This window comes from Meleagris gallopavo, chromosome 1 (genome assembly GCF_905368555.1).
Source record: "Meleagris gallopavo chromosome 1, MGAL_WU_HG_1.1, whole genome shotgun sequence".
NCBI classification, from domain to species: Eukaryota; Metazoa; Chordata; class Aves; order Galliformes; family Phasianidae; genus Meleagris; species Meleagris gallopavo.
The window spans coordinates 73,621,549-73,645,610 of record NC_139404.1 but is presented as its reverse complement, the minus strand read 5'-3'; the positions used below and the strand labels follow the sequence as shown (position 1 = coordinate 73,645,610).

The following is a 24,062-nucleotide window of genomic DNA, read 5'->3' as shown; positions in this document are numbered from 1 at the left end:
AGCCATCTTGAGTAACGTGAACATCCAACTCGGCTGGGAGGGTAGGATCAAATATACCCAATGCCTGGGCTTGTTTAACTGCCAGTTTTGCCTGTTGGAAAGCATCCTGTTCTGTTTTTCCCCAATCCCATAGCTGCCCCTTTTTTGTAAGTCTATACAGTGGCCTTAGCAGCTGCGCTAGGTTAGGTATAAAAGAATGCCAATAACCCAATATACCTAGAAACTCTTGCAGCTGCTTCGATGTTGTAGGGAACGCCTGAACCTTATCTATGACAGCACTGGGTAGTACTTCGGTCTTTCCTGACCAAACCACCCCCAGGAATTTTACAGATGGGCCCGGACCTTGCACCTTTTGGGAATTTATAGCCCATCCCTTCTGTTGTAAATAGGTACTTAATGAATCTGCCACCTGTCCTACTGCCTCCAGTGAGTCAGATATCAACAGGAGATCATCAATATAATGATACAGGTTAACATCATCAGGTTTTCTCCAATCAGCCAGGTCACACGCCACTAGATTGTGACAATATGTTGGTGAATGCACATACCCCCTGTGGCAGGACCTGACAGGTCCACTGCCTGCCTCCCCACGTAAATGCAAACTGATCTTGTGATTCTTCAGCAATTGGGATACTAAAGAACGCATTTGCTAAATCTAGGACACAGTGATAGGTTTTTATCTTCCTACTCAACATGTCCAATAGGGAGGCAATATTGGGCATGGCCGCATGAATAGGTAGCGTGACCTTATTTAATTCTCTGTAATCCACTGTCATTCTCCACGTGACATCTGACTTTCGCACTGGCCATATGGGGGAATTATATGGTCTGTGAGCAGGTCTTATAACACCCACTTTTTCTAATTCCTGCACCGTTCTTGATATTTCATCTAAGCCATCCAGGAGTCTACACTGCCTTACATTAGTAATCCGGCACGGTATCAGCAGGCAAATAGGCCCATGTTTCGCATGGCCTCTTAATATTGCCTGCACTACCTGGATACTAATACATCTCTGTCAAAGTCTAAGCTCTCCCACGGTTGTCTGGAGAGCCAGACCCCATAGAATATCTATGCCCAGGATGTATTCCTGGACTAGGGCAATAGACACTTTATACTCCCAGGGTGGGAGACACCCAATCCCGAGTTTCAACCATGTTTGTGTGACAGGAATAGTCTATCCCCAAAACCACCAATCATCACTCTGTCTCCACCAAATTTAGTCAGATCTCCATAGATAATTGGTGTTTCTGCTCCAATGTTCACTAACACCATAACTCTCTGAATATTTTTTCAGGACCAGCAAATTGTTAATTCTACTTAGGGCCTCCGGTCCCATCTGGAGGCCCTAGGGGGACTAATATCCCTTGTCCCACCATGAATTGTGCTATGCCAATTCTTTCGTTTCTGGTAGCTCAGGCATCATGGCCCTGAGGAGGCTTTTTTTTTCCCCCTATTAGGATCAATGAAATCTTCTAGGTTCCATGTTGTTGTTGGTATTCTCTCTATAACCCTTACCCTTGGTTTCTTAGGGTAGATTCTGAAATTTTTGTTTGTCCTTTAGCTGTCTCCAAAGCTGGAGAAGGACATGATTGGGCTGGTGGTCAATCTTAGCAAATTAAACCACAGCCCAAATTAAATCATTAAACATTTATTTTCGGGAGACCCTTATGGGTCCTGATTGAGGAGTTTGAGTAGCCGGCATCTTGGTTTTAATCACTGGCATGACCTCAGCTTCTTCTAATGTCCAAATATTGTGCCTAGTCCGCAGGCGTTGTTTCTCCTAGGTCAGCCACTAACTGGGCAGCTGGCTGGACTACAGCTTCTGAGGTCACCAGGGGATTTAATACAGAGACCAAAGTACCATACAAATGAGAGGGAGCTTACTGTAGAATTAAGTCTCTCATGCCTGCAGAGAATTTGACCATATCAGGGCCATCAAATGTGTCTTCGTAAATTGTTTCCCTTATGCCTAGTTCATGGATATAATTTTGAAGGTCCTCCATGGAGGACCACATCCCTGTATGTAGACGTATATCAGATTTATTTGGCCATACCATGCAGCAGGTCACCATTAACCATTCTATTATAGAATGTTTTTGTTAAGACATTGATTACCCACATATAACTTCTGTCTGAGAGCAGAATGGTGGCCAACTTGGCTATTTCTGGGCCATTCACCAAAACACTTTCTGCCCCAGAATCCCACAGTTTTAATAATCAAGCTGGCACACTTTCTTTAGGCTTCTGCTGAATTCGTTGCACTAAATCCATCAAGTCCATTGCTGTGTATGGCTGGGCTGTTACATGCAAATAAGTCTGGGCAGGGGGCCACGGATTAGGCAACGCCCCTGCCAGTCTATCCTGTATTTTTTTTGTTTTCTGAGTTGTGACAGGATGGACCTCTAGTGGATTTGTTGGAATTGGAGATTTGAGATCTAATTTAGAATTTTTATTTTCTTGATCAACTAAGTGTGTTGATTGAAGAGTCTGGTCATTGTTTTTTGAAATGTTACAAACTTGACCTATTGGAAGATGCAGAATTGGTTTCCTCCCTGTTAATATGCCAAGTTCTTGCTCTAACTTTTCAATACGGTCTTTCAAAAGTTGGTTTTCGTTTTCTAAAGTATTATTTCTCATTTCAGCATGAATTAAAGCATTTAATAGTGTCCATGCCACTGCAGAGGCAGCTAGTTGTCATTCTTTCATGATTAGTATGTCTTTAAGTCCTTGAAAGTAGTCTGCCACGCGACATGGGGAAATATTTCCCATAAAGCATAGGGGAACCCATTTTTCAGTGATAACTGCTAATTCAGAGTAGGGAGATCCCACAAATCCAAGGATCTGTCCCAGAATCATTTCATCTAGTAGGTAACGTTCTTCCCCCCTAACCCATTTATAGAAATTCCAAAGAAAGGACATGATGTAAATTTTAGTATATTTGGCCTGCTGGCTCACCACATGTATAATTAATGAATATACATCTGTTATAATTAAGAAATATAGGCTAAACGGGTTATCATCCTTAAGAAAAATGGATGGAAAGCTTACCCTTGTCCTAGGCTTGCTGAGAAGACTCCAAGAGGAGCAATCTCCAAAAAAGATCCTTCCCCACTTGTAGTCAGCTCTTAAATGGGGTCTAGGAGAGGTGGAGCAAGGCTCCACCCCTTCTGGCAGCACAGGTGAAAATTGCCTTCAACTGTGCTCTCAGGGCTGACCCATTGCTCGCCTCAGGTGATCAGAGGTTCAGGCTGTGATTCAGCAGTTCTCATACGCTACTCTTGCTATATTGCCACCAAATTTTCCAAAGGAAGCTGTGATGATATAAAGTTATTGTAGATTTCCTCCTTTAATGTATCATTCCTTAGTGATATTCCCTAAAGTATCACTTTCCTACGGGTAAACACTGGAGATGAATAGTAGCATCACATTCAGCTGATTATATAGGAAAGCAGAATACACTGCAAAGTCCTTGTTCTTTATTAAATTTATTATTTACTTTGGCTTGTGTTGATGCAATACCAGTAGATTATTAGAACCATTCATAAAACATAGTGACAAACCTTCATCTCTTTCATAGCCTTGCTTTCCAATATATACTGCTGTGTTCCAGCTGCAAAGTGGAGTGTTGCAGGTTTTATCACCCGTAAATCTCACAACATTTTACTGTCACCTGTATTTACCTGTTCTTTTCAAAATATATCTGAGAACAATACATGTTTGTCTTCCAGTTATCCAGTTCGGCTTTGTCACACTCTTTGTTGCCTCCTTTCCTCTGGCACCACTCTTTGCTCTTCTGAACAATATCATAGAAGTTCGGCTTGATGCAAAAAAGTTTGTTACAGAACTAAGGAGGCCAGACACAGTAAGAGCAAAAGATATAGGTAAGTAATGGAAAAACATTAAAATGATGAGAATACCGAGTATTCAAAGGAGGGGGGAAAAAAAAGAAAAAAAAAAAAAAAAGATATTACTAAACCTCTTAATAAGTTCTGTTTTTCACTTACAGGAATTTGGTATAACATTTTGAGTTGTATCGGAAAGCTTTCGGTTATCATTAATGTAAGTATGTGATTTTAGGAGCTTATATTATTCCTCTGACATGATGTAAAAGTGATTCTTAAACGCTGTAAAATATAATAAAATCTAAGTTATCCAGTCCTTTCTTGTGGAAGTGTAAAACAGAATCTGAATTATGAAAGAGATGACCATTCACTCACCTCATTTTCTATACACTTATGATAGATAGGACAGGAAGAGCAATTCGTATAAAAATAATTCATATGAATGGAATCTAAACAAACAACACTCCAGAGAGTTGATAAAGATTTTTCAACTTGTTTGCTGCCATAATTTTTCTGTCACTCTGCTATTATAATTATTGATACAAATGAAAAGGTTGTAAAAATAAAATCTAGAAGTGCATTCTAGCCCCCAGATAGAAGTAAGTGTTATTTTTTGTTCTGATTTTTACAAATATGGAGGAATAAGTATAATTTCTCCCACAGAATGAGTTTTTCTGGAAGAGTAGCTTTTTTTTTTGCAGTTGGCTCACACATTTTCAAAGCTACAAAACGTAAGTGAGAAAATATATTCTTTAATAGAACGAAACTGATTATATATGTAGAATACCTATATGTTTGGTATACAGATTTATTATGCTTATTGTTCTACATGTATTCCTTAAGAAAAAATATTATGTATGCTTTATGATTAAAAAAAAACTCATGCAAAGGAGTTTAGTTTTAATACTATGACTTTTTGATCCATAGATTTCAAAGCACTTTTGAAATGTAGCTAATTGTCATTACTAAAGGAGAATGTGTGCAGAGGTGCTATGTAATTTATTTAATAAAATAACTTCCAGCACAGCAGCATTCTGTATCAATTTGTAAGCTATCATTACAACTTAGGCAACTATAATACCTCAAAAGAAGCAGAGTTGTTTGATATGAGTCAAAGATGTTCACTTAGGGCGTTAGCAGCTTGCAGGATTTAAGGCAGGACATTTGTGCAGCCTTGCACATACCCATGAAGTTGCTGTCAGGCATAGGTTTCAGGCTTTCCATAACTGATCTGTGCTGGATGAGCAAATTTTTGCAGCTTCTTGGTTTTATCTGAATAACTTTGCAAGTTTGACTATTTACTGTCTCAAAAAAATTCTAAACATTCTTAAATTTAATTGAAATATCAGTTAGTTACTTGTTGCTGACAGAAATGTAAATATGCTTATGCCCAATATGAAAAAAATTGAATGCCCAGATCTGTTTCTTTTCTGCATCTGTATAATATTGATGCAGATTTAGCAACATGTAGCTCCGAACAAATCTGATAATTCTTGTTGATGTGATCTTTCACTCACAGTTACACTAGTTTTATTCCAGCATGAGATCCAGTGGTGCCAAATGTTTAAGTCCTGCTCCAGAATGGAGAGTAGAGGATGACTACTTTACACTCAGATGATTTAACTGAGATGACACTGTGTATCAATACCAAATTATGCTTCAGAATATACCAACCAGCTATTATGTCTTACACTTTAAAGCTAAAGAGCTTCTAATGGCTTGAAAGAGAATAAAAAGTTGGAGAAATGTAAAAGGATGAGTTGTTTTTGCTACTCTATGATCTGAGATATATGCCATCTCCCTAACTATTGCTTTCTCCTGCAGACACAAAGCAAATCACTGTGTGTTTATATAATCACCCAGTGATTGTACCCCAATACAAGGTCTGTCCATTTAACTTGCACTTCATCACTCTTCCAAACTTATTTGAACATGAAAACTATCATCTAAATAAATTTAATCTGAGACACATTAGACATAGATTCACTGTGTTGTCTCTCTTTTTTTTTTTTTTTCCATTTGTGTGTGTGTGTGTGTGTGTGTCAGGCTTTTGTAATTGCTGTCACATCTGATTTCATTCCACGCCTTATGTATCAATACGCATATAGTCAAAATGGAAGCATGCATGGCTTCATCAATCACACGCTCTCATACTTCAATGTCAGTCATCTCAAGGCTGGAACACAACCAGAAAACTCCCCATTTGCACAGGACATTTTATTCTGCAGGTAAAGTACTTCTGATGATAGTTTTCTATTTCTTTTGACAGACAAAAGTTTCCCCAAGTAGGAACTGATAATAGTTGTGTCTTAAAAAGGTGAGTTTTAAGAATACTGCTTTTAGACTATTCTCCCAATGTTAGAAGATGCTTAGAATGAGTTTTCCCACATATTAAAAGGCAAAATATACAATTTTGCAGACTTAATCAAATAAAAAATCCTTTCCACATGTGTAAGAAACAATTTTCATTAAGGACAAAATTCAGCTTTTAAACTAGATTCCCACTAATTAGAACCAGACTTTCCTTCTCTTTGTTAAGCTCAGTGTTTGCATTAGGAGATTTGAGTTTTCAATATGCTCTATCTTTAAAACCTACACTGTCCCCTATACACAGATCTTATGCTTAAATTTCATCTTTTCAGGCTGGGGAAACAAGGTCTAACTTCTAATAAATATGTTGAAAATATCTAGCCCACTACTCCTCAGGAAGAGCAGAAAACCGTACTGTGGAAATAGTTATGGAACAGTTACAGTTTATAAGAGAAATCACTATAATAGTTCCAACACTGTTAATGTAACCTTGCTTTTCCATAAAAATATCCGTGAATTCAGGGAACTGCTTCAAGGTGATACAGCTGAAGGCTGTTCAAAATTGAGCCCTATGGTCAGCGTTGTAGTCAACAGCCTGGCCCACTTTCCTTTTGGATTCTCTTGGAATCACAATGTATTTAGCTTCTGCAGTCAAAAGAGATCATCGCAAATTTTTCTCTTTCATTTCCCTTTGAAGGAGAGCTTTAATTTATATGGTTTTTACTACACAGACGTCTTAAATTTGTCTCCTTTGTTTTGACAGAGAGATATGTTCTCATACATCCTCTCTTTTTCCTGATACATGCCATGGTTTTTGAATCTCATATTCCTGACGGAAACCATCTGTAACTCTCCTAGTCCCAAAACTAGTTTCACCTCTGTGTTTTCCAACCTCCTTTCTCCAACTCAGATTTTGGGTCTCCTGCTTTCGTTGTCTTACTCAGAGATCAAATTTTCACTGAAGTGTTAAACAGGTGGGATTCTGAAAATCTGTCAGCATATTCTCTCAAATCAGTGGCAAAGCAGGGTTGCAAAACTAACTACCAAGAAGAGCAGAATGATCAGACAAATATTACAGGTGAAATTCACATCAGATGCACCTTTCCTTGCAATATATATTGAATCCTGAGATACTGGCAAAAAAAACTGGTAGTTATTGAAGATAGAATTGAGTGTTTTCTTAATAAAACTTAAGAATTCTTCCTGCCATTCACTTGACTTTATTCTCACTGACAAATCTGTTTTCAATATACGGATATATTTCTCCCACTATTACTTCCAGTGATCCATATACTTCTGTATTTGTAACTTTTAAAATAAATTGTATTTAGAGAGTAGATACAGATCTCTAAGGCAGCCAGATTTTTTTAATAGGATTGCAGTTAAGTTATGACTATTTATCTCTTCCACAAATCTTTAAGAGACACTCTCAGAGTGACATGGAAAGCTTGTAACTAAAGCTAGTTGGAATGCACATGTCTGTCTTGCCAAAGCTTTTTCTTCATCTTACAGTTCTTGAGGGGAAAAAAAAAAAAACCTGAAAAAAATCACACATTTCAATTCAACAAATAAATAAATAATACAATTGGTCTTACTTATTTGTTGGGTTTACTCTTCTAAAAATAAAGTAAGACAAGCCACCATCTGAAAGTGAAGAGAGAAACTTGCTTTGTAATTAGGCTTCTAACTTAGGTTCTGTAAATTGCCTTCTGGAGCAGTCTACCCCTTTTCATTGATAAATAATTTAAGGGATCATATTCTAGTTAGATTACTGAAGTAGCCAAAAATGTTCCCTTGCTTCTATATGATTGCATATTTCTGAATTAAGACTACATACCTAATTGCTACTAAATCAATTTTTACCATGCTTATTTTTCTGACTGAGAACAGCCCTGCAGTGAGGGACTTGGGGGTCCTGGTGGATGAAAAGCTGGACATGGGCCAGCAGTGTGCTCTTGCAGTCCAGAAGGCCAACAATATCCTGGGCTACACTGAAAGAGGAATGGCTCATAAGGAAAGGGAGGTAATTGTCCCCTCTGCTCTGTCCTTGTGAGACCCCATTTGAGTACTGCGTCCAGGCCTGGGGGCCCCAGTAAAGGAAGGATGTTGGATTGGGTCCAGAGGGGAGCCATGAAGATGTTCAGAGGGCTGGAGCACCTCTACAATGAAGCAAGGTTGAGGGAGCTGGGCTTGTTTAGCCTGACGAAGAAAAAACTCCAGGGAGACCTCACAGTGGTCTTCCAGTACTTTTGCACGGATTGATAGTAAAAGGACAAAAGGCAGTGGATTAAAACTAAAAGGGGATGTTTAGATTAGATGTTAGGAGGAAATTTTTTACTCAAGAGTGTGGTGAGGCATGGGAGCAGGTTGTGTGGAGAAGTTGTGGAATGCCTCATTTCTGAAGGCATTCAAGGTCAGGTTGGACAGGTGTAGTGTCTTGCAACCTACAAATGGTAGGAGAACTAGAACTGGATGATCCTTGATACCCCTTCCAACCCAAGCCATTCTATGATTCTTTGATTTTCTTAGGAAATAATGAGTTTTGCTGATATTGCTAGAGGAGGGGTGGAAGGAAGTTCTTTCATGAGGCCCATCAATACCCATCTTACATAAAATATTAAATGTTTGAATGTAATCATTTTTGAGAAAGAAGTCTAGAAGTTGGTGTAGTCTGCACATGCTTATCTTCCACTCCTGCACAGGTAAAATATAATCATGCTTAGGATCACACTGATATTAAGCTGTGGTATTTGTCTCACCTGGCTGTAATCCATGGAAAATATTCTTTCCCATGGTCACTGGAGGCAGAGTAAATGCACAGAGTAAATGCCCTCTATCTTGGGCATGTCTTCCAAGATTGCCTATGGAATGTATATACCTGCTTACTTTGACTACAGACAAAGGCTAGATGAGTGCATATGGTTATGATTACTAACTTTTAGGCAGTTAAGAAAAGAGAATAGAGCAGGAAATTCATTCCCAGTCATAGGAACTTCTGGGAAGGAATCTGTGCTGCCTCTTATGTAGTCAGATGAGAGCTGAGAGCAGACAAAAAGAGAAAATAAATGCTCTCCTGCATATAAAACTACTCATGGTAGACAAAGTAAAATGTCCTAAGCTTCAGGGCTCTCTTCTTTCTTCGCTCATTATTCTGTTCCCATGAGCTTTGCTATTTCCTATGTTAGCATTTGCTATGAGTTATTGCTTAGCATTATGTTAAACATGAAAGTGTGCAGCATCTCTATACTTGTCTCAGCCACTTGTAAGTCTGTGTAGCTCTTTATTGGTCTCAGTTCTTAGCACCTTTTAATTTGTATTACAGAATTAGTGTGCATTTTTCTTCGGCAAATACCTCCATCCATATGAACCTCTCACTTTGTTGTGACTTTGCTGTATTAACTTTGCAACTGTTTGCCTGGTCTCAGTTACTGGACTCTTCTGGAGTATGACTCTACCAGTGTATCTGGAAATTCACTTCTCAGATTATTGTGGGTTTAATGGAGGAGGTGAAATACAGGAAGGGAACAATACACACTAGGTATAAGAGTAGTCACTGCCTAGGAATATCAGGTCTGTGCTACCATTTAATGAATAAATAAATAGATTGCAAACATGCCCACATACTACTCTGAATGAGAAACAACTATGAAATTATTTCTGTGCCCTTATCAGAAAACAGTTATGAAAAGATATCCACTCATTGTTTCATTATCAGCCCACCTCATTTGCATCTTCCTAGTCGCAACTTTGTATGGAACTACGATTGAGATAAAACAGGAGGTATCTTGCTTGTGTCCCAGGAGACAGGCAACAAGCCCTGTTCCTTAAGCAGGAAAAAAAATCTGTTTTTCTGCTTCTGGCAAGTATGTTGGGAACAAGTTGACCTCTCTTAGATTTCTGTGATCTCTAGAGATAAACGTGATTAAAATAAGCCTGAATTTTGCTCTTTATGGGCATTGCCAAAGATTAAGGTATCTTAAAAATAACGACAGCAAACCAAAAACAACTCTCCCATCAAAAATACAGAATACATTTGTTGATTTTGAGCAGCATTTAATACAATGCTGTGAACTCTTTCACACTGCTTCCAAATAAACATTACAGTAGTGCCAAACAGACACACAACATTATTGTAATTTTTTTTTTTTTCTGGAGCAAAATTCAAAGCAAACCTTGCTAAGTTATGTGACATAACTCTAGTCCTTTTAATCTTTATAATTAGGTATGATAATGGAGTACATGCAAACATTCTGGTTACATTGAAAGGAAAAAATGCAGAAGATAGGGGATAATTACGAGGACTTTTCCCTTAACATAACTCTGCTTCCATATTGAGCAAATTTATAAAATGTCTCTTTGAAATAATTAATATCCTTAATGCCCTTGGATTCATCTAACCTACACCCAGTGATGAGTATTGGATTCTAATTTTTTCTATGAACAATTCTTATATATCTCTGCACTGATGAAACACTACTTCCTATTGATTCAGTAATGCTGTCTTCAATTTCTTGTTAAACACTGGCTTTAAAAGGAGACTAAACAGATCAGCTTATTTAGATTCATTTGCATTTCCAACTACCTACCCACAATCCACAATTCTGATTATTTCTGTCTTTCTTCTTTTTGACAAACAATCTACTTGCTAAATATTTCTTTCTTTCTCTGTATATTTCTTTTACCTCTAGCTGCAGATCAGTTTTGTCCAAGTGATGCCTGATTTTTCTGATTTCACTTAACTTCCCCAACATTTCTCTACTTTCAGTGTGCAGTTTTCTTTATTCTGTGCTCTATTCTTAAAATCATAATTGATTACTGCTTTTTTTTTTTTTTTTAAAGTGGAATTAAAGTGGTATTAAGAGTTGTTTGCTCTTTAAAATGCAATAGTCTTTGGAGTATCAACTGTTTGTTCCCTATAGCATACATTTTGAATGAAGCATTTTAAAAGCAAAGAATTGAAGAGATGAGAGAAAATACAGGACTCTGTCCATCCTCTACCTTCCCCACCCTCCAAGAAATTACCTGTAGAATGTAGTAATTACAAAAGACCTAGGTTATTGAACTTCAAAGTTTCTCATGGTAAAAAATAATTAAAAAGAGAAATGGGTAGCCAAGGCCCACATATCTTGTCTGTAGCTCTGACAACACCACCTTTCACCATTAATCATTTGCTAGTGTTCTGCTGACTGTTGATCAACATCATAAGCAGCAGAATTTCCCACTTGGCCAGGTGGCGTTTTACAGGATCTAATGTCCTGCAATACTGTTATGGTTTGTGAATCTCCAAATACATTAAATGGAAAGCCCACCACAGCTGGTGATCATTCCAGGTGGACCTTTGCTCAGTTCCTAGACTGGAATTGGTTTATAGTGCTAGACCTATTCCACAACAAACTCGGTAGCTTTCCTCGGCTTTGTTATTCAAGCATATTAAATTCAATGGAACTACTTCTAGCCCTCACTGCAGCCCTGTTACACTTGTTTCAGCAGCAAATGGAATTACATGTACAAAAGATTGCAAGAGGGAAATCTCACAATGCAGGCATAGCATAGAGCCAAATACAAACCCAAAATAAGATAGGAATGAAAGCTGGGATACTGTGTATGCTGGGATATTGTGTAATCCAACCCAGGTACTGCTTTCATAAATTAAAAACAAACTTCTTTTAAATTTTTCTCCTCTTCTTCCTCCTCCCTTTCTGCATCACTGGTTGTAACCTAGGTACCTTCTACAAAAGGTGCAACTCGGAATTACGTCCAGCATTTTGTACTAAATTACTTATGAGTTTGGGGGTTTTTGAAAATGTGTAATTTAATATGTAAAAATCTTGTGTATAAAACTTGAAGATAATTTTGGTAAGAACACCTGCAAAGTGAATCTGACATATTTTATATGTGAACTTTCTTCATTATCCTCTGATGGAGGGATGTTCACAATCTAATGAATCCTACTGTCAGGAAGAGTTTTGTGGTATTCAAAACAAATATTTCATCCCATTACTCCTAGCCAAACTCTTTGAACAGCATTCAGTTGTCTCTGTCAGTCCTAAGGGCACAATTTCTGCGTAGTTATCATTTTCAACTGTGGTTGTTACTTCCCAAAACAGAGCAATACATGTGCCCTTCTTTAATCTCTTCTGGTGAACCAGTCTCCTCCATTTTTTTGCTGAATTCCTTCCAGTTTGTTCCTTCTATTGTTTTTGTTCAGATTTTTTTCTTTCTTTTTCCTTTGAAATCCTCACAGCTGAATGGCTGAATGCAAAATTCTAGGTGGGGGTTTACCTAAGCTGTTCAGAGAAGGGATAATACCTCACAACACCATCATGCCTTCTGTTTATATATTCACAAGTAATACTTACCTGTTGCCATACTTTGCTATATTTCAAACTTGTGTCAACCAGACCACTACAAGCTGAAGGTTATTTTTATTGCATTTACTTTCAATGTTTATGCTTTCAAAGATCCTTCAGCTGTTTTATTTTTAATTATTTTATGTGTTCTCAGATTTTGCTCATTGTGTTTCCTGTCTGTATTTCTTATTGCTTTCTATATTCCCCGCTACTTGCAAATTTTTCCAATTTAGGAGCATCTGTGATTTCTATTAGTCTATTGTTTATTTCCAAATGATTCATGGTGATACTAAAAGCATCAGTCTTTGCACTAAGCCATCAAGGCTCTGTTTTATGTTATCTAAGGCTAGTCAGATATTTTAGGAAGTGCCTTTCTTGTGGTTTGCCTTGTCATTTATGCAGAGGCAGGAACCGCAAGAATGTGAATCAGATATTACATTGGATAATTTACTCCCAGAGTGAACTCAGGTGTGATGAATGCAAGCTTGTCACCTTTTGTCTGAGAATGCCTTGGATTGTCTTTCTGCCTAAGTGTCAATACTTTATTCCCTGTATACTGAGATCAATTTACAAAATAAATGACACATTTTGAACTCAGAAAAATCTGAAAATGTCCAACACTAGAACAATATTCTGCTCTTGGTTACATTCAGTGGCAATAGCCCAGCTATAATTCTAGAGTTGTATTATATAATACAGTTTAAAGTAGAAACATCTGGAAGATTTCATTCCTTAGATTTTGTCATTGGAAAATAGTGTTAATCAAAGCAGTTGGTATAGGACAATATTGCTGGAATTTTGTGATAAATGAATTGTTTTCATTGACAGGTTTAAAGATTACAGAGAACCACCTTGGTCCCAAAATCAGTATGAGTTTTCTAAACAGTACTGGGCAGTCTTATCTGCTCGCTTGGCTTTTGTTATTCTATTTCAGGTAAGTCTGTTAAGCTATGCAATTTTCTTCACAGGAATATTTATTAGAGATAGAAAGGCACATACCAAAGAAGCCCATCTTCAATAGAGTTTTTCTGCTTGCAAATATTCAAATTGTTTTGCTTGTACTCAGTTTACTGGTCTTTCTGAGGTGTCGTTAGGCTGCAGCAAATATTCTCCCTTTGGAGCTGCGTAGCATAATTCCTTAATTTTCTCTCTCTTCATGGAAGAGCAGTTACACAGCCTGCACAGGATCTTGAACATTTCAGGTAAGCGGGCTGTCTCAGAGTCAGCACAAATACTATCTAGGCTTGTGAAATAGTATTTTTTACACATAACAAGAAATAAACAGAAATAATAAATCCACCGAGATCTTTTGTTACTTTCTATAAGTCAACAGAATACATTCTCCCCCAGCATGGAAAGATCATTGGTTCATTGATTTGCTGTCATGGCTTATATTCTGAATGGCAAGAACCTTCTGTACTCCTCCTTGACCTGGGATCTCTTAACAGTTTAATCAGTGTCATCCCTGATACTGAAATCTGCCTGTATTTTCTTCTCATCTGTCAAATATTCCTAAGTGTGCCTGAGAGTTTTGCCTGGTTTATATTGCCATCTTCTGCTTCTTTACTCTGACTTCAGAAATTTTCCATGACCTGCAAGACATTTAAAGCTAAATGGGTATGATGGTGTAGAAAAATGCTTCCAGCAATGCTGCTCTTCAGTAATAACAAACTTGATGTTCAGAACTGAATACCTTTGAACCTCTGTGAGGAATAAGACTATTTTAACTACTTAGGCCATCTATTTGATGAATCCAAGTCAAATCCTTTTTCGATCTGATGGAAACATGTTTAAATCAGTCTTACCACCAAGATGGAACTGCATACAAATGTGAGTGATTTTCTGAAAGAAGGCTGTCATTAACCATATAATACTATGTGACTTCAGGAAAGTGTGGTTGATATATACATCATACCTATAGCTCAGGTTTGGTTTTGCTTTAGGGAAGGTGTTTTGTATTATTCCTTCTTCTTTCATGTATGTTTCTATGTTTGCAGAACTTGGTGATGTTCCTCAGTATTTTGGTTGACTGGATGATTCCTGACATCCCCAAGGACATCAGTGAACAAATCAAAAAGGAAAAAAGTGTGCTTGTTGACTTCTTCTTAAAGGAAGAGCACAAAAAACTGAAATTAATTGAAAGCTTTATCACATGTGACAAGAGCAAACATGAAAGTGGGACCAAAGGCCAAAGAATCCGAGCTGCAAGCTTCTCTCAGTTTAATCAGAGTCAGAAAGGCAGCACTGCCTCCTTCAGCTCACAGCACACAGAAGTATGACTCCATAAGGAGGATAACCTCTGCAATAACTTTTTACTGTGTGCTGTGATTCTGAAAAAAGAAAGGGAGAGAGAAACAGTTAAGGAAGAAATGGAACAAAAAAGGATGCTTCTTTTTCTTTTTTAGAAACTCCATATGTAAGTGTCTCTGTTACATTTTATATGTTATCTGAGCTTCTACATTTTCAGAGTTTACCAGTACAGGATATAGGCTATGTTGAGTCTGTAGCTGGTCCCCATAGTGGTGCATGTCAACTGAGTAGGTAAGCAGGAATGCTTCTCACTTATGCAGTCCCTGAACACATTCCCTGTGAGGAATGGGAGATGGAAGGGATATTTCTGCCCTAATATCTGTCTGTTAGCAGATCTGACCAACCCTACTGAAATGTGCACAAGACATGGTCTCATGGCTTTTAGCTGTCACTATATGGCTGATAAACATGTAGAGTCTTGGGGGTTAATGTGCCTTCCTAACTTGTACTGCCACTTAGTGATGTCATGGCAGAGCATTCAGGGCCACTGGTAAGTGCACTCAACTTTGAAAGCAGAAGGAACTGAAAATAACTGAGGACTTCCTATATATCTCCATATATATCATATTTTGCTTTGCAGGACACTGAACACATGTGATAATAAGCAGAGGCCACAATGTATGCATCAGAATTAAGTAAAGCTGCTAGAACTAGAAAGCTCATTGTTATTCATCGTCCTGAACAGAAAACTGCATGTTTGATTCTTCTCTCACATAAACTTAATGCAGACAGTATAATTTTTTTTGTGCCGTACTATATTACTCCTTCTTATACATATTTTCCAAAATGAGTGATTTGAAGACCTTCTGAAACAATGTAATGAATGTAGACTATTGACAGTGTATATATTTGGTGTTCATAAGTGATTCCAATAGGTAGGAAAATTACAGGAAATTGTTCTTTTTAAATACAATTTAAGATTTGTCCTAGTATGATTACTTCACAGTCACCTGCAGACAGATAAACAACATCCTTGTGAGGCACAGAAGTCATGATACTGCATCTTGTGTATCAGAGAATGCACTTGATATGATCACAACATAGCTATTAAAATTCAGGTAGATTCCCTCTGTAGTTACCTCAGAAAGAAAGGCACTGGCAAACTGGCTACCCATCTCATCTTGACACTGCTGTCTGAAAGAAATGCACGAATTCTTGGCTCTTATTTTACTTTCAAAGGACCAACAAGCCCTGTCAGGGAATCTAAGGGCCCGTATTTTATGTCAGCTGATATTAATGACAACTATGATCTCATTTGCACTATGTAGTATTTTGGTAGGGAGATCTGAGGGTTTGGAACTGTCTACTTGTTGTGGTTTACACTTCTAGTTGACTGATTCAATTAACTTTCTTCAAAGCAAAATGTCTCAGATGGGGAGAAAAGTCAAGTTTTTAAACAGCAGAAATAACAGTCAAGCAAGAACTTTAGAATATTTTATTCTCCTTTTCTTTTTTCAGATAGGCAGAAGTACATGCATGGTTTAGAATGAGTTTCATAAGTTACACTCTTTTTCCAGTAACAAACTGGATGCAACATAGTCAAAGTGAAGACTCTTCTTAACGGAACCATTTCTGCACACTTTCTCTCTACCAGGAAATACCCTTTTAAAAAATTCTGAGTCACTCAGAAATGGTCAGAAAAAAACTATGCCAAAGTTGAATGTATTAGGCACAGAATTTCTGTAACGAGCAACTGAAATGCTTTCTGTGATAATGTGCTTCTAGATTTCCTAGCAAAAGGAACTACAGAAGCAGGCAGACATACCCTGATGCTCTGAAATTTCTCTTGAGATTTGTATATCTCACCCAAACAAGGCTGGGAAAGAGGCATTGCAGCAAACACAGCTGATGTCCAGATTTGGATCTATTATGATATCAAAAGCAGGACACACACAGCTCAGTTATCTTTACCTGTGATATGCTTTCTGTGTTTCTCTTGAGATTTCTTTCACTGAAAATTCCTGCACATTTGCTGCTTGACCTCAGTCCCTGAGGACTGCATTCATTGTTACACTTCTGTGGTAGCCTCTGGATTCTTCTGATACTAATTTCCATCAGTTCCTGTAACTGTAGATCACTGATTGATTCTTTATTCATTCCCAGTTTCTAACTTTTCTCCTTTGGACAAAGAAAGACTTTATCTGATCCCTTTTCATTAGTATACTTGTAAGTCCAGACACAAAGTACCCCCTTACTATTACATGTATTTCAGAAGCAAACAATGACTACTTCAAGAGACATGTATGGAAAGCTCTCTCTAGGGAAGAAGAGAGCAGGAATGCAAGTAGAAATGCAAAGCAGTTACAAAGCCTCTGAGCTTTTGTGATTCCTTGCAATGAAAATGAGTTAAAATCTCTGCAAAAGAAAGGAGAAAAGGAAGTAGAGAAGAAATTTGTGCAGATCCCTCTAAACATTCTGTTCAGATTTTAGTAGATCCATCCAATAATTCCAACAGTAAAGTAAGAATAAAAACAACAGTAAGTGCAAACAGATGAAAATCTACATCCCTTTGTGTATAAATATTTAATGCTACTTGGATACAGTCACAAAATACTGAACCCACATTCTAGGCTTCATGTCTAGTGGCATTAAGAGGGACATACATAACACATATCTATTCAGAACAGTGAGAACAGGAAGTAAAAAAATATAATGACTGTAATATAAAGCTTTAACAGAGATATAACTGGTCCTGATGTAATTATTAGGCAGTGTAAAGAGTCTCTACTTCTTAGTCTCTCTACTGCTAGCAGAATCTTATGGTAACTAACAGAGATTGTTGTTCCACATACCACAGCTTCTCCTTTGTGCTGCTGGTGCAAGATTAAAACAGCTTTCTGAAGTTATTCAAGAGAATAAATTGACTCAGATTGAAGGTGTTTTTGCTCCTTGCTTCTGAGTCACACTATGAACTTAAGCACCATTCAGTTAGAGAATCCAAATCCATACAGACAGGTTAACCTCTCCACGGTGGCTATCTCCAGTTTTAAAGAGGGCTTCCAAAAATTAAACGAAGCTGCAGGGGGATGTTACCCCTTTCCATCATGCCTTTTTAAAGGAGACTTGCCCTCTTTTTAAAGCATCATCACTAGTAGAAGTATCAATGTAATTTTTTTCAGCATTCTCAGAAAGTAGAAAAACGTTGTTATATAGACCTCTCCTACAATTTGATCTTTCATGGCATTAAAAACTAGTTAAACATAGTCCAGGGAATAAAAAGGTAGCGTATGTGGAAGTATATCTGTTAAATTATTGCTTGGAAATATCTACTTCAACATGCATGGTATCTACCACTGTTACCAATAAACACTTTTGACTACAGGAGAGTCTGTTGCTGTTCTGTTCTGTTGCTGTTACACACTCTCATCCTTTAACTAGGCATAGATGGCCTTATATTCCACCTGGTACAATTCTTTTGCTTTTGAGAAGAAATTACAAACAATTTATTATTATTAATTTATTTTATTTATTTATTTTGTGTGTGTGTGACCCATTCTTGTAGGTAACTTCCTCCACGCCATATATATGTCACGTCTGGTAACATCAGTTTTTCAGATGTAGCAGCAGGAATTGTTTCTACTGCACTTAGAAAAGAAAGGAAAAGGAAGTAAGTGGATCGCTCTGAAAGTAATATCTATTTATTTTCCTGAAAACTACAACAAAAATACACAATAGCAGTATTTGACAGAGCAAATTCTCAGCTTTTTCAACATAGTTAAACAAATTAGCTATGCATTTTTGCCAGTCATGAACAAGAATCTGTGTGCCATGCTTGTCAAAATCTGCATGGACATCTGCAATGTCCTGTTATCACTGTGTCATGGTTTTACGATTTTGGGCTATTGGTATTCCACATCATAACATCATGTAATGCATTGGGAGTTAAAGATTTAATTCTCCCAGTCTGGATACCTGTCCCAGAAGAACTACATACCCCAGAGGACTTTGTGTTCAGAGAGGAGATAAAGCCCCTGGCAAGGTCACGAGACGAGGCTCCCCTTCCTTCTGCTTGTCCTGACTTTATGTCTCGCCTCTGCATTAGAGTAAGGCCCTTGGCTTTCAGACACTCTCTCATTTAATTTGATTTATTAGCTCTAAGTCTAATTATATTTTTATATTATTATATTTTATATTATTATATTTTTATTTTATATTATTATATTAAGTCCCTCAGAACTACCAAAACTCTGAATATTTCCTATAGTTCCCATAACGTAGAAATGTACTCAATAATTATTGATTGTTAAACTATGAATCATTTCATTAATTAATGAGCTGCCTTACTATCTTCTTCACAGCGTCAGTGAAGTTGTTAAAATTTAGAAGATTCCGTAACTCCTGAGACAGCCCAATAATAGCTTTGTTCATACATAATCATCTAATTAAAACTGTTTATTTCTATGGAATTTTATTCATCTTGTTATCACAGTCCTGAAGGTTTACTTTTTTCCAATTCTTCAGGCAGTCATTAACAGCATTTATTTTACTCACATGCACTACATTTTCTAAGGTGTTTTCTCTGATGTCCTAGTCCTACACAGTTTAAAAATCTTGAGATTATATCATGTCTGTCTCTAGCATGGTCCATGATTTTCTGGTTCAGACCTCAATAGAATCAATGGAAGTCTTCCTTCCTTTGTCTTTAATGTGCTCTTGATCAGAGAGTTTCTTCTATGCAACTTTGCATTCTGTTTGAATTTAAGTATATAAGAAATTAAAGAAGAATTGCATCATCAAAGCTATTCTGATTAAAGATGTGGTAGTACATGATGCTGGTATAAATAACATAAAATTGAGAAGAATATAAGAACATTGTTCTGTAATGCAGTTATATCTATGTGTGTAATATAAGATATATAACTTCTGGTAAGAGAGAGTCTGTTATCATGTGTTGTAGTGGTTGATTTCAGTAAATTCAATAAATAGGAGAATAATGTGATCCATTAGCTTGGAAAGGCTTTGGTGCTTTGCAGATGAACCACATATTTTGGGGAAAAACTGTTTTAAGACTGTGAATTGCACTTTTAAATTTAGAAAGAAACTAGCTAAGAAGGTTGGACCAAGAAAGCAGAGATTCATCAGGAAAGCCAAGATGTAAGAATAATGCTGTTCTTATTCAAATAAAGATCTCTGTACAGTGTTAGTAGACACACACCTTTTATAAGTTGTCAGTATGAGATTCAAGTCCGCAGCCTCATCTTTAGTGGAGCTCTAACTATCATAACTGGATCAGTGGAAAACACTCACTAGTGCTAGCACTTCTAAATTCTACAATGAAAATGCCTTGGTCCATTCACTGTAAGTTGTTATTCTTGCACTGACTACTATTACTAATGTGAGATGATCCTTGACAGATATATTGATATCGATAAAGTCTTAACAGTTTCATTTGAAATTAATACATCGGGGAACAAACTACTTTCTACTTAAAGAGAAATAAAAGGAAGAAATCAGTCTGATCTGAATCTGACCCGTAAGACAAAGTCTGTTTCAGAGTAATTTCTGACTACTCTTCTGACTTTAATGCACAAAGGAAAGCAGCAATTAAAACAAAACAGATAAACAAAAACCACAACAAAAGAAACAAACAAATAACAACAACAGAAAGCAATGGGGTCTTTAACTACACAAATTGGGAGAGAGCTTCTTGCATTTTCTACCTTGGAATTAAACAGAAAGCTATCCTTACCCTGAGAAGCCAATTCTCTAATGGGATTATTTTCTAAAAATATTTTTAGTAGACACTTCTTTAAATAACAGATAAACACAAAAATGAAGTCATCTTGAGCTTTCCAGGTATGATTTAAACTTGCTTGTTAGATTTCAGTTTCTTTTCCATCTGTTCTGACACTTAATAAAAAAAAGAAAAAAAGAAGAAAAAAGAGAGAAAAAGAGAGAAGATAGTTACATATGCCTAATAAAATACAGATTAGAAACTAAAAGGAAATTACCCCTTTGTTTTTACTTAATAGTATGTATGCAAATTATGAATTTTATAGCAATTTTCAGAGTACAGCCAACTAATATCCAAAATATCTTTCTGTTGATGCTGGGAGAGTTTCTGATTGCTCATTTGTTTGTATTTCACTAAATCTAATCTTCTGTGAAACAACAACATAATTTCATAAGAATTTGGAAACACTGAAGGTTGGTAAGAAGATAAAACTATAAGAACTTCTAAATAAAGAAGAGTATTATTGTCGGGGTTCTGATTAAAAGTTTGAAAAATAAAAAAGTGTGTGCAAAATACACTCTTAATTATAAGAACAAGTTATATCAACTGTAAAGACTAGATTAGAGGATTTTTTTTTTCATTTATTAAGAAAATGTTTCTAAAATAAATATACAAACATATATATGTTGGCGCTCAGTCAAGTTAGAGCTCTCACAATTTCTAGTAGCATCAGAATAGTTCTCCGAATAGTTCTGCTTTATTGTGTTCAACATACATCTTATATACCATTCACTTACAAGCCAGAAATTCCTGTCCCTCTAATCAGTTAATTGGCCTAGCTTCTCCCAGACAACAGTGGTAAAGGATGAAAGGTTTCTTAAGTGTGATAAGGTTAACAATGCATACAGACAGAACCTCCTGTTTACCCTTAGACGCAAACAGTTACCATTTGCTCTCTGTCTTACATTCCAGACTCCCAAGGTTTCACAGCGATAGGGTCTATCAAGGAGTCTGATAAACTCTTTGGTAACTTGCTCACAGTTACGTCTTCCCCCACATACATATATGTAGCATACTGTGAGTCCAATTGCACAGTTATGCTACACAAATCATGAAGGAAAGGAAGTAGATAGAGAAAATAGAACTGAATTTATTGGAGATTATTGTTCCTAAGGGTATAAGGATAACAGCCTGATGTCAGTTCTTTCTGATCAGTCTCTCTGCTGATCCTTTCTCAGCTTTTGCTCTATATCCTGCTCTCCCTGCTTCCCCCTTGTAAACATCTTATAAGCACTGAATGCAGGAGATGACAATTGATGAAGCACCAACAGCTCAGATTATTTAGAACACTGTGTATTAAGAGGAAGGTATAAACCATAGGCTAATTTAGTTTGAACTTTCTGCTGTCTTACTTGACTGAACAACACTCCTTCAAAGTACATGATTTTTCAGAAACTTTAATACACTTTCCATGACATTCATGCTGCTCCTTTGACAAGTCAGAAGTTTTGTTGTCCTCAAGTTGAAAGAGCAGCACAAAGAGCAGCTTTCAGAATACTCCTGTGTCATCACAGTCAAAGTACACTTCTCAGAGTACTGGAAGAAATTCCCATTGTAAACTGTGAGATGAAAGCACTTCTCAAACATGAAGGAATAACATAAAGAATGGCAGAATATTAAAGAAGACATCTAGAACTTTCTCTTTTGGGAAGGCTGATGAAATCCCATCTATGTCCTGGCAATACCAATGACTTTTCTTCCCTATGAATCCAAATTTTTCTCCTCCCGGAGGGAATAGACCTATGCCAACTCATGCAGCCTAGTCAATATGATGCTGTTCCTCTAAGCACAGGTAGATCTCAAGTGAGCTTTGGAAAAGAGAAACAACAAAGACTTTTGAGATGCTGTCTGTGACCAGAAACATTGTTTTTGTATTTCACAGAGATTTTTTTTTCTCCTAAAGAGAAACTCATTACAGTCATATTATCAGCCTGATTTTCTTAAAAATCAGTAGTTGTGCTTCTTATCACTCTCCTCAACTCTCTGAAAGGAGGTTTTAGCAAAGTGGGGATTGTCTTCTCCCAGGTGACAAGCAATAGGAAGAGATGTAACAGCCTTAAGTTGTGCCAGGGAAGTTTCAGGTGGTTATTAGTCAACATTTAGTCTCAGAAGGAGTGGTGAGGTATTGGAACAGACTTCCCAGAGAGGCAATGGAGTCACTGTCTCTAAAGGTGTTCAGGAAGAGTAGATGTGGCACTGGGGGACATGATATAGTAGGCATGGTGGTGATGTGTTCATTGTTGGACTAGAAGATCTTACTGTTTTTTTCCAATATTACTGATTCTATTACTCTATGATTCTGTAACTATCATATGATTTATTCATTCAAATGCCATGCAAAACTCATTCCAGTAGATGGAGCAAGAAAGCAGAAAGAAACAGTGCCCTATACAAAGGGTACGCAAAGTAGAGAGGTTCTCTGAACACACCTCAAACCATCCGAGAACAAAGTACTTCAAAAGTTACTTTGTGAGTTCCAGTTCAGTCAGAAATACTTTTCACATAACTGACATCGATGGATTTTTCCTTTGAATGGGTTTAGTAGATAAAGAAAAATAACCACTTGGGATTTTCTCTGAAACAAAGAAAATAAATGAATAGTAACTTGCCTTTTATTCTCTTGGCTTTAGTGGAGATTAGGATCACTTAACCCTTTAACAAAAGTGAATGCTGCGAGAAAGTACTGAATGAAAAAAAGATTTAAATCCCCCATATGATTCCTTAGCCTTTTATGTTTGCTGCCCTTCTCTTTATGCTAGGTGCAGACCCTGTTTCTCTGTTTACAACTGAGTCCTGCACACACGATGTACTGGAGGAAATCTGGCTGAAGGCCCTGCACAGGTGCAAGCCAGCTGAGCCACAGTTCCTTAGGAACACCACAGAACCTTTGCAGAGCAAGTAATGTCAGATCTTCATGGGAGATAAAATAGCTTTTCCTTCCTTTTTCCTTTGTTTTTCTTGTTTGTTTTTTTTTTCTTTTCTCTTTCTTTCTCTTTTCTATCTCTCGTTTTAATATATTTTCTAGAAAGCTATAATAAGACAGATTTTTTTCAGTGAAAATGAATCAAAAGAGCTCCTACCCTTATCAGCAAGGTTTCTTAACCATGCCTATTTATCACAGAAGCCTCTGGCTGTTGGCCAGCAACATCCATGAAGTCTGTGTCTTGTCACCAACCCAGGAACTCTATGACACTGAGTGGGAGGGAGAAAAGAATATTTACAAGCACAGCTCCAAACTTGCTAACAGTAAGGAGGATCTCCTGCCCCACTTTGGCTCTGGGGATTTCAGCCCTGTTCCTCTTGTTGTTTTCCTACCTCCCTACAAGCCCTATGTTGTCTCTTTTAAGCCCTACATCGTTGTCCCCAACCTGCAGATATTATCATAGAATCACAGAATGGTTTGGGTTGGAAGGACCTTTAAGATCATTTAGTTCCAACACCCCTGCTATAGTCAGGGACACGTCCCACTAGATCAGGTTTCTCAAAGCCCCATCCAGCCTGGCCTTGAATGCGTC

The 24,062-nt window shown here is 37.2% G+C and overlaps 1 protein-coding gene across 1 annotated transcript in view; it reads left to right on the top strand.

The window, feature by feature from the left end:
* ANO2 (anoctamin 2) overlaps nt 1-18,134 on the top strand; it is a 183,267-nt gene extending 165,133 nt beyond the window's left edge. The window contains exons 20-24 of the mRNA XM_085234124.1: nt 3,730-3,882; nt 4,008-4,060; nt 5,890-6,071; nt 13,332-13,437; nt 14,501-18,134. Coding sequence (XP_085090250.1) covers nt 3,730-3,882; nt 4,008-4,060; nt 5,890-6,071; nt 13,332-13,437; nt 14,501-14,782 — 776 coding nt within the window. The 3' untranslated portion in view covers nt 14,783-18,134. The remainder of the gene's footprint in view (nt 1-3,729; nt 3,883-4,007; nt 4,061-5,889; nt 6,072-13,331; nt 13,438-14,500) is intronic.
* Nucleotides 18,135-24,062: the final 5,928 nt, after the last annotated feature.